Raw genomic sequence first — 11,669 nt, forward strand, 5'->3', positions numbered from 1 at the left:
TATCTATGCGAGGTGGTGTTTGGGATGTGGTGGTGGAGGGGGGGGGGGCAACTGCAACGAACCAGCCTTGGGGGGCAGCTTGCAAGAGGTTGAGAACCCCAGCTTTAGTCGGAGCGTCTCCGTCTGTTCTCACAGTGACACGCGGGGGGGCGACAAATTCCTCATTTCTCTACGTAGCGTCACGAGGGACGTTTTCGGGACCTCTTTACGTCCGTCCGGAACGGCATCTTCCCGTCGTGGGCCCTCCGCCCGTGAGATGGTGGCTCTGGCCTCCGCGTTGCGTAATGTTCGTCACGGCTGCGGTGTGCGGGGTCTGCACCAAAAAAAAAAAAAAAAAAAAAAACGCCCTCCGCGCCGCGCATGAATGAATTCATTTGTATGCAGACGGCCCTTTTCTTCCATAGCGGCACATACCGACGCTCCAATGGCAGGGGGACTGCATCAGAAAGGGGTGGGGGAGTGGGGAGGGTCATTCTCAAATTCTGCAACCTAGAACGCCGCGACGCGCGCCGAATGAAACGTCACGGCCGCAGAGCCGAGCTCCGCCTTAGAATAACGTTTATTCTAAGGGACGGCGGACGCCCGACCGAAGCGTGCCTATTTAAGCAGGAGGGAGGGATGGAGGAACCTCCCACCTTCGATCTTTGGAATCGAGAGGTTGAAACGAGTTGAGAGAGAGAGAGAGAGAGGAAGAGAGGGTGGGAGCGAGCCGCAGTCCACGCCAGACCCCGTGTCGGCTCTTATCGGCGTTATTACCGTAAAATGCCGCTTTAGGACGCGCCGGCGCTGCCTTTCGTCACCTTTTTTCTATGGTCGGACGAGTCGCTGCCTTCAGGTGGGTGATGTGACGCTGCGTGTGTAGACTGTGCGTGTTTGACGTGTTTTGCGTGTGTCTCGCTGCGGGATGGATGTGGAGTCGCGTGCGTGGGAATATTCTCGACGAATAAAATAAAACCACTGCGTGGTTTCCCCTGCGTGGTCTCCGTCATCGTCGTCGTCGTCGTCTTTATGAATGAATGGTTTTTCGCCCAGAGACCCCCGCAGACACCCCCACCCCACCGGCGCGGGATGGTGGCTTTTGTCTGCGTGGGTGCAGAAGTTGGAGCCACGCGTTGTCACATGTCGCGCTGACGTCTCACGCGTTTCATTTGCATCATAAACGGTAATAACGCGCGTTATTTAACTTCAGGCGGAGGTCTCATGCCCCCAGTGGGGCAGTGGACCCGGCCTCATAATCGGAGGGTTGCAGGTTCGAATCCCGAGCCGCCAAGGTGCCACCGATCAAGGTTCCCTCCCCACACGCTGCTCCCCGAGGGTGATGGTCAAATGCAGCGTGTCCGGAAATCCGGGAACAGGCCGGAATCAAGGCAGGAATGTCCTGGGCGCCGCGTCCTCCGACGGGGAGGCCTGTCTGAATAATCTCTTAAATGGGCCTTTACACGCCAGCGTGTCCGTAAGCGGCCCTTAACGCCGGCTCACTGATCACCGAGCGCCGATGCCTCGAGGAGCGAGATCAAAGGCGGGTTAGACGCTCTCGCCGTTAATTAATAAGGCCCGGCAACTAAGAGCATAATAAGGCTCAGGTCGGGGCTCAATGGCCGTCTCAATGGCCAACGGAGCGGGCCCGACTTCTGCCAAATCCCCAGGCTGTTTGCGGCACGCGCATTCAGCGGCGCCGATCCGAAGGACGCGCGGCCCAACGCCGCCGGATCGGGCGGAGAAAGAGTTGCCATGAAAAGGAAGGAAGCTCCGGAAGCCTCACCGCCTCGTGGCTTCATGGCCGTTCTGGGGGCTATCTTAGCGCAGTAGCGTGGCGGGAAGTCGGCGGTCCTTCGCGCCACGGTGCAGGCCCGAAAGGACGCACGCAGGGAGCCTTCAATCCCCAGAACTGGGTCAGCGGCCTCGCACCCAGGAACGTGGACAAGGTTAAGCTCGGCGATTAGCCGGTAAGCCCAGGCCGCAACGGAGCAATCTGTTTGACTGGCTGCAATGCGGAAGGCTCGGGGGGGTCTAAAGGCGAGATGGGGTTCCCCAAAGGACGGACGAGCGGGTGACGGAGCGGCCGCGAAGCGGAGGTACGCGGCCGGGCCAACGAGACGTGGCGGCGGACCGTGGAGGACGGCGCCGCATGGGGTTTTATATTCTGCAGTGCAGAGGGGGGGGGGGGGGGGGTTCCGAAGGTGCTGAGGTTGTCGAAACAGCGTCCAGCCAGACACAGAGGCTCGGTGGACAGATGCGTCCTGAGCGGCCGCGTGGCTCCGCGCCGCGCTCCCCCGGTTGATCGAGGCGGTCGCACGGAAGCGGTCGCGAGTTAATCCAGGCGACATTTGGTGCAGAGTAATGACAGATGGACGATGGGGTATTTTTAGGCCGCGGGTTTGCCGCCACATTGAGTCGCTTAATAGAGGTGTGTGTGTGTGCACACTCAACTTGCGGTGTGCAAGAACGTAACTTGGAGGCACCATGCGGTTCAACGGGGGAATACGGTTCTGTTTCTACATTAGCATTCAAACGCAACGCGTTGGGCGTCTGTTAATCTGCCAACCGTTTGTACGGCTTTGGTGCTTGCAGTGGTCCAGTCATCTGGAATGTATTTATTCGTCCGGAACCCATCACGCCCTCTCTTCGCGTTCTCCCTCCATCTGTCTGTCCACGTCTCTCTCCACGTCTCCCCGAAGCTTCGCGGTCCTGTCTCTCTGTGCACTTGTATATGGAGGTGACTGTAAAGTAGACTTTGACTTTAGTTACCAGCATGATTTACAGAAATAAACAGATCTAGATGTGATGGCTTGCTAATTATCTGTATGTTGGTGCCGAGGGTTTAACTGTCCACTCAGACCAATTATTTCTGACACCCAGAAGATGAACTTTAATGATGTTTTATGAAAAAAGGGGAGGGGCCTGTTGGTATGATTGACAGCTTCCTCGTTCTGGACTATTTATACCCCCTCCGGTCAATACGTAACACGACCAGTTGTAGCGCAGCGTCCATCGCCTCCCTTCCTCTACACTCCTAATGCCCCACAAACATGACCACGGCCACTACCAACACCGACATGCCGGTCGTCAGCAATTTCGTTCAAGACTTCGGAGGGGTAAATTGGTGAATGTGACACTCGTGAAAGGGTCCCGGCCGCCTGTCTCGCACGTGCACACAGACGCTTCCTCCGGCTGCTGTTGAAAGTCCGACCAGCTGCCCATGGCGGCGTTGTGGGCCTTTCTTTGCAGTATGATACCGCAGAAAATGCCCTGTGAGAGGTTTTCCTTCGGTACACCTCCGGACCCCTGGCAGCACGATTGATCCGAAGTCTAATCTGTCTGGCCGCCGCTGTTCTAGGCAGATTGTGTGTCTTAGTGCCTCTGTGTGAGATTGAGTGACACCATGCTCCTGGGGTTGATCCTGAGCCCCCTGATGGAGCCCCGACATCTGCTAATCGCCTCTGTTAGATATTTTTATCAGGATCTTGACTTATATTGCTGGGTTTCTTACTCTCACGTGTCTGTGTGTGGGATGTGGCAGAAAGGTGATAGGACAAAGACAATCATTACAATTACAAATTAATGCAGAACGTTAGCAGTAACGGAATGTTAGTGGTAAAGAAACATTAGCAGCAGCGGAATGTTAGCGCTAACGGAACGTTAGCAACAGTGGAATGTTAGCACTAATGGAGCGTTAGCAGCAGTGCTAACAGGATTCTTAGTGCTAATGGAACGTTAGCAGCAGCGGAATGTTAGTAGTAGCGGAACATTAGCAGCAGCGGAATATTGGTGGTAATGGAACGTTACCGCTAACAGAATGGTTGCGGTAATAGAACATTAGCAGCAGCGGAAAGTTTGCGGTAACAGAACGTTAGCAGTAGCAGAATGTTAGTGGTAATGGAACGTTACTGCTAACAGAATGGTTGCAGTAACCAAACGTTAGCAGCAGCGGAATGTTAGTGGTCATGGAACGTTACCGCTAACAATGGTTGTGGTAACAGAACGTTAACAGCAGCGGAATGTTAGCGGTAATGGACTGTTAGCAGCTGTGGAATGTTAGTGGTAATGGAACGTTAGCAGCGGTGGAATATTAGTGGTAATGTAATGTTAGCAGCGGTGGAATGTTAGCGGTAGCGGAATGTTAGTCGTAGCAGAACATTAACAGTAACGGAATGTTACCGCTAACAGAATGGTTGCAGTAACCGAACGTTAGCAGCAGCGGAATGTTAGTGGTCATGGATCGTTACCGCTAACAGAATGGTTGTGGTAACAGAACGTTAGCAGCAGCGGAATGTTAGTAATGGAATGTTACCTCTAACAGAATGTTTGTCGAGCGACTGATTGTAAGTCGCTCTGGATAAGGGCGTCTGATAAATGCTGTAAATGTAATGTAAATGTTGTCATAGCAGAACGTTAGCAGCAGCGGAATGTTAGTGATATGGGAACGTTAGCTGTAGTGGAACGTTAGCGGTAGTGGAATGTTAATAGTAGCGGAACGTTAGCAGCAGAGGAATATTAGTGGTAATGGAACGTTAGCTGTAGTGGAACGTTAGCGGTAACGGAATGTTACATTTACATTTACAGCATTTATCAGACGCCCTTATCCAGAGCGACTTACAATCAGTATTTACAGGGACAGTCTCCCTGTTAAGTGTCTTGCTCAGGGACGCAATGGTAGTAAGTGGGATTCGAACCCGGGTCTTCTGGTTCATAGGCGGGTGTGTTACCCACTAGGCTACTACCACCCTGTTAATAGTAGCGGAACGTTAGCAGCAGTGGAATATTAGTGGTAATGGAGCGTTAACAGCAGTGGAATGTTAGCAGTAGCGGAATGTTAGCGGTAGCGGAACATTAGCAGCTGTGGAATATTAGTGGTAATGGAACGTTAGCAGTAGTGGAACGTTAGCGGTAGCGGAATGTTAATAGTCGCGGAATGTTAACAGCATTGGAATATTAGTGGTAATGGAATGTTAGCAGCAGTGGGACGTTAGTGGTAGTGGAATGTTAATAGTAGCGGAATATTAGAAGCAGCGGAACATCATTAGTGCGGGTGACATGCTCTTCATTCACGGGATTCAGTGAAAAGCGAGGCTATTCCCAAATTCCGCCGCATCAGCACCCTGCCAGACCGCCAATAAGGGAATGAGGGACACGGACAGCAATCTGTACTAGTGCCAGACTTAATCCATAATGGAACTCGGCTGGGTGGGTGGGTGGATGCGTTTAAGCCATTAATAATCTTCTCCTCCAAAGGGAGGGGATTAATAAATAAATAAGCGGGGAGTGCCTCCCGCATCAAACACCGCGTGTTAAACCCCCAGGGCCCTCAGCATGTACGATGCCCCACCTGGTGTGAGACGAGGGGGATCCCCTGGTCGAAGTCAGAACAGTGTTGCTAGATACTAAATTCTGAAGTATCGTACCAGCAGATTAAATGATCAAACACAATTTGCTCAGAAAATCTGCATATCATCACAGACTGTGCATATTATAGCGTTTCATACAACTAGAGAACATTTGAGAAAAAGAAACCACTTCTGGGCAGAACAGCGCCTCTTCTTGTGTGGAGTACAGTATGAGTCCCAGAATAACATTTGCACGTTGCAACAAGAAACTTTCCTGCTAGTGCTGCTACAGGCTTTAACCACCCAGTACAACTGGGATCTTTCTCCCATTCATTTATGTAAGTCTGATGACGATGTTAGTCTTTTTGTCTTCCGTAACTGCGACTCCGCCATGCAAATCCGCAGTTTGTTCATCGTTCCATCGTTGTTTACTTTGTTTACTGCATCACCGTGTGTTACGTTGTGCATTGATTGGCTGAAAAGGTGAGACGACTGTGCATAAACAAGCCAAGTATGTCTGCGCAGCCAGATGAAAACAGAGATCTGTACCTAGTTGTGCTAAAGAAATAACTTAACCTGAAGGTGCCAGATTATCGTACATTATGGGACTTTTGGAATTATGGATCACACATCACATAAAGGGTAAAATTATGGTACAAATACAATAATTATATAAGTCTGGCAACACTGAAACACCCCCTTTGCAGACATGCACCCCCTTTGTAGTGGACTTGATGCAAATGTCTTGAAATGCGCATAACAGCAGGGGTGCTGAATAAGCCACAATGTCTTTTTTTTACTACAGTGTGTGTGTGTGTGTGTGTGTTGGGGTGTAATGGATCCGACCCAGTTTACACACCTTCTGGACATCAGAGAGGGGCTGATCACACGCAGGATGGGCTTCTCAGCTCAGGCATTGCACAAAACTAGCCAGAAATCATTTTAGGCACATATTTTAACTTGATTCTATACTACTATGTTCTTTGGTTGTTTTTATACTTATGGCTTCTGGTTTGATGAGGTACTGGTTCTGAAAAATGTGAAACCCAGCTTGGTCAAGACGCACAGACTCATGCAATGCATCAGATCCTGTCCAGAGAATGGGTTTGTTCCTGTGTCTCAGAGGCTGAGGGAGTCAGGAAGAACCTCAGCAAGATGAATGAGTCACTGACAGTATAAGCTGATATGGAACTGGGGAATGGGAGCATGGTCATGTACACACACACACTCACACACACACACACACACACACACACACACACACACACACACACACATCAACATTTATTTTTGTATATAGCCCATAATCACATACAGTATCTCTCAGTGGGCTTTCACAGACCTACTGTTGACACCCCCCCACTTTGACCTTTTTTGCACACAATGGAAAACTGAGTCAGTGAGAGATGGTCTCCCTTCAAGGATATGAGGGTGCAATAGAAGTCAGTTGGTAATGATTTTGTCCAAGTGAAACAGTCTAACAGGTGTAATTGCGAGGTTGGTTAAAATAAAAGTCCAAAATTGTGCATTGAGAAGGATCTGTCCAAGTTTCTGGACAGTTCAGAGGTGTGTTATGGTCCACACTGCATGTCCATTATAACGCTGGTCTATTTGAAGGTCCCTCTATCTTCAGTGTTGGTGGCTGTGGTGACCCTCTGGCCGGTTCATGCTGGTTCAAAAGCTCATTGACAGGAACCAGGATCTTGAGCAACTCATAGAGAAACAGATTATTTTTACTTTTACGATGCCACTATGGGGGGGTCTGTGTGAAACATTATTTCAACACTGTGTACTGTGTATACTGTTGTACTGACAATAAACCAAATCTTGAGCTAAGCTCAGGTTGCTGAGACTGAGTGGAGCCTGTGTATGCGTCAAGTGCAACATTGGTGGATATATCTAGGACAGCCTAGGTGAGATGAACATCATAATACACGTGGATTTGTGGAAGCATATGAGCTCTATTGCAGAAGCTTGTCCACCTTTCATGTTGCGATGACCTTCCTTCTCTAACAATTGGCATTTTTATTTATATTTCGATTAAATATAGCATTAATTACTTTTGAATATAGTATCACATGGATGGGGGTGCTGTTCGTGTCATTGCTGTCAAATCCCAGCTTGTTTGGGCGCCGTTTATATGCTCTCCCCATAATGGTGCGTATTTTCCTGTTCTCCACGCACTGTTCTCGCTAGTTAACTCTACGTTGTCTGTAGATGTAGCGATGTTGAAAAACAGTAATATATATTATGGAAGGTCTGGAGCTGCAATGTTGTGGTTTGCCCTGGCTGTCTGTGGTGGGCAGATGGGATGTTGTTGCAACATCTCAGAAGAGAGGAATAATGGAATGTGCTGCTGCCTCAGCACAATCGCCTCTCTGGTTCTTCTGAAGCCCACGGTGAATTGTGGAGGAGCTAAGGAGAACACTAGTTCCCATGTGTGCTATATGTTGCTAGTGGAGCACATCTTTCATCTTTAATGTAAACCGTCCCTCTTGTCTTTTTTTCTGTAGGTCTTGAGAAGAAAGTTCCAGAGAAGGCCAAGATGCCAGAGCAGAGCAACGACTATCGCGTGGTTGTGTTTGGCGCCGGCGGCGTGGGGAAGAGCTCACTTGTTCTGCGTTTTGTGAAGGGAACCTTCCGAGACACGTACATCCCCACTGTAGAGGACACGTACCGGCAGGTCATCAGCTGCGACAAGAGCGTCTGCACCCTACAGATCACCGACACCACGGGGAGCCACCAGTTCCCAGCTATGCAGCGCCTGTCCATCTCCAAGGGTCACGCGTTCATCTTGGTCTACTCCATCACCAGTAGGCAGTCGCTGGAGGAGCTGAAGCCCATTTACCAGCAGGTGCTGGCCATCAAGGGCAACGTGGAGAACATCCCCATCATGCTGGTGGGCAACAAGAGTGATGAGACCCAACGGGAGGTGGAGATCAAGGACGGGGAGGCCCAGGCTAACTCCTGGAAGTGCGCCTTCATGGAGACCTCAGCCAAGACCAACCACAACGTCACCGAGCTCTTCCAGGAGCTCCTCAACCTAGACAAGAAGAGAAACATGAGCCTGAACATCGACGGCAAGCGCTCCGGGAAGCAGAAACGGGCCGACAAGCTCAAGGGGAAGTGCAGTGTCATGTAGGCCAGCCCTCGCCGAGAACGAGAGCCACCAGGCGCCGGAGGGAATCGCTGAAGTCATGAGGAAGGGCCCAGCAGGTGGAGGAAGGAGGCAGATGGGGGGGTGGCAGGGGATCTTGCTCGCCGTAGATGTAGCCCATACTTAACCCAGTGGCACGAATCCCCTGCCAGCTCCGTAAATAACTACTCACCCACCCACGCATCTCTCCGCCATTCCCCGCTCCGATCGCCGACACACCCTCAGCATCTCCTCGGCTTGTTCCGTACACGGCATCACCGTCGCCTCGTCCCTGCTCGCGAGCCCTCTCCGCGGCCGTCACCTTCATTTCTGTGGACGCCGAACGGCTCGGCTGTCCACAGCTGCAGTGTTGCCATGACCGATTTGCATTTTAACCAACACAATTTTTTTTTTGCTTTCGGTGATACGGTGCGGAAGAACAAAATCAACCCCAAGGAGGACCAGAGTACTGAGGCGAATTTGTCTTTTTTGTTCCTTTGTCATTTGCCAAGCATTAATGTTCTGTGTTTCGTTCAAATATCTTTGCTCCTTTGGCCAAAGCATGCGGAAGAAAAACCAGTCCAAATCCAGCGGATGACGAATTCCGAGACTGTGTTTAGACTGACTTACCATCTCTGAGTCCAGTCAAATTACTTCTGACAATCACGTCATGGGACATGGGACATGGGACAGATTCTAGTTTGCAGTATGTACGTACCTCGTCTGCATGGGTTTCATGTCGAAGATAGTCTTACTGTTGTTTAGAGTAGTGTTATGAATATGTCCAAACGTATCTAAGCTTCAGCATCTATGGGAAACGTCCTCATTGCTGTTCGGCAATCCCATCATACTGTTCCTGCTCATGAGTCCGAAAGTCGGTTCTTCTCTCTTTTTAACCTCAGTCCTCAGGATGCGTCATCACCGGTGAACAAACAAAGGGGCGATGTGGACACCAGTATGAACGAAAGAACTTTCCCGTGTGGGCAGGGGCCGGGAACCACCATTTTACGGGGGAATTCCGAAAGTTGTGACGGAGAAGTCGCTCAGAAAAGCCTCTGCGGGCTTTTCAACGTTCTTTTAGACACGACCCTTTTTTTTTTGAGGCACGTTGAAAATTCTGATTTTGCTGGTGGACCCGTGACCTGATCTGTTAAGGCCGTTTAACACCTCCAGATTGGATTAAAGCATGTTCCAGCGGAGACAGGGACCCCGGTGGCGTGGGTTCAGTTCAACACCCCGGTTGTGTGTCCTAGATGGCTAATGGCCCGGTGCTTGAGGAGGAGTCCCCGCCTGTTTTAAAATTCACCATGAGGACGTGCTCGCGCTGCACTTTATTTCAAACATGCCCCCGCGCCCCAAAAATGAAGGATGCTGTAATGGAAAACGCTACAGTCGATATTTAATGTGCAAATGGCCATAAAATTTGCCCGGAAAAAAAAGCACAAACAAATCTTTATTTCTTTATTCGTTCATTTTTGGTTGCTATAAATGTACAACAGCGAGACACGCCTTGAACAAGAGGCACACAGAGCTTGCTCGGTGCATCGTTTAAAACTGTTTTTTTTTTTTAAATAATGCACTGATGAAGTATACCTCATCAGCTGAAATACCTTTAAACAATGCTCATCGCATGGTGGTACGAATTGCATTAAATCGTCCAGAAAACAAATGTAATAATATGACACGCACAGATGGGAGCATATTCAGCAGCTGTATGGGATCTCATAAATGCTCTTATCGTTTTTATGTAACCGCCAGGATCAGCACTTGTCAGACTGCACCGAGTAGACGTCAGACGTTGGTTTAAATGAAACATGCATGCTCCATATATCTGAAATTTGACGTCGCTGCTTGATTGGATGGAATTAATATTTTTCTAATAATAAATACGTGCAATATTCCATGAAGACAAAACAAGGCCAATTTGCTGCAGAATTTCTGCAAGGATTCATTTATGAATGATCGACTTTCATTTGACCCTCAGCCCAGGTGTTGTGGGTGAAGGGGGAGGAGCCTGTGACTGGGAACACGTTTCTGGCTGTGACGCTGCGAGACGGAGGGCCTACGTAGCTCTGCTGCTCATAATCACGCCACGGCGGCCGGGCTGCATGCATCTCCCCCCTGAGCAGGTCCGCGCTGCTCGGCCGTTCGGTGATTCTTCCTCATCCGGAGGGGGTCCGGGTCTGCCGGCGCAGATAAGAGCTGGGATGGTTGTAATCCTCGCCGCTGATCCTCCAGCCCCGTCTTCGTGACCTTCAAAGCAATCTTTACTCAAAAAGCCCCCCCCCACCCGTTTACCCGAGAGCATTTCACCGCTGTAAATAACTGTAAAATTGTATTTAATATGTGTTCAGAAAGTCATGCTGACTTCTCGACTGGGGGACACAGTGGCTGAAGGTCCCCCCGGGCCCCGGTGCAGAGGGTTTTTCTCCTCCAGTTCAACTCCAGTGTCACCTGGTTGGTGTGGACGGCACTTCCAGGCTCCAGCGAGGGCCCGGAACGTACTGTGAGTCAAGTTGATGGGGGTGGGGGGGTCCGGGGCCCGCGTGTCACGTCCTGAATCCGTATCAAAAACCTATACAGCATGGTCCCTATTGGTGTCAACCTGCATGAGGGCAAAGGCAACAAAAACTGTGAAGCGACACAATGATTCCTCTGCATTTCATCTGGTTTGAGAATATATTGCTTTTACTGAATATTGTTTTTGTAAAATAATAAATAAAAAAAAACGGCTTTCTGTTTTTTTTTTTTCCTTTTTGTAAAACTAGCTATTATATACCGGCATTTCCTCTAGCAATAGTCTTCCTGATAAAGATATGCTGTGATCATGCATCTTAAACAAAAAAGATTACATATATAAATATATATATGTATACTTAAAACAATATTCTCTATAATAAAGCTGACAATTGATTTTCATAATAAAATGGAATAGTAATTTGAATCCTCTTCACCGTGTTGTCTTTTTTTATGGGTCAATTCTTTATGGGCAACATTAAATCGTTTGCCCGTTATATCTAGATACACATCTGTATGTTCATGAATCGCGGGCCTTTATTTGCCATTTCAAGTCAGCGAGGTTACAGTTGTTTTTTAAGAAACAGATAAAAATATACCACAATGCATAATATCTGTTTAATAAGTATGTGAATATTTTGAATTCTTTTTAATATTAGATTTAAAAGAGAACATCTAATTTTCAGTTAGGG

General features: G+C 49.2%; 1 protein-coding gene across 2 annotated transcripts; it reads left to right on the plus strand.

The window, feature by feature from the left end:
* Positions 1-499: 499 nt before the first annotated feature.
* diras1b (DIRAS family, GTP-binding RAS-like 1b) lies at positions 500-11,409 on the plus strand. 2 transcript variants are annotated; one of them, XM_028978639.1, is made up of 2 exons: positions 500-835; positions 7,838-11,409. In XM_028978639.1, the coding sequence occupies exon 2, from the start codon at positions 7,870-7,872 to the stop codon at positions 8,464-8,466; it is 597 nt and encodes a 198-aa protein (XP_028834472.1). In that variant the 5' UTR covers positions 500-835; positions 7,838-7,869; the 3' UTR covers positions 8,467-11,409. The 2 variants fall into 2 exon arrangements, with proteins under 2 accessions (XP_028834472.1, XP_028834473.1); XM_028978640.1 differs by lacking the exon at positions 500-835 and adding an exon at positions 1,929-2,075.
* Positions 11,410-11,669: the final 260 nt, after the last annotated feature.

The sequence above is a fragment of the Denticeps clupeoides genome, chromosome 4, assembly GCF_900700375.1.
Source record: "Denticeps clupeoides chromosome 4, fDenClu1.1, whole genome shotgun sequence".
Classification (NCBI taxonomy): domain Eukaryota; kingdom Metazoa; phylum Chordata; class Actinopteri; order Clupeiformes; family Denticipitidae; genus Denticeps; species Denticeps clupeoides.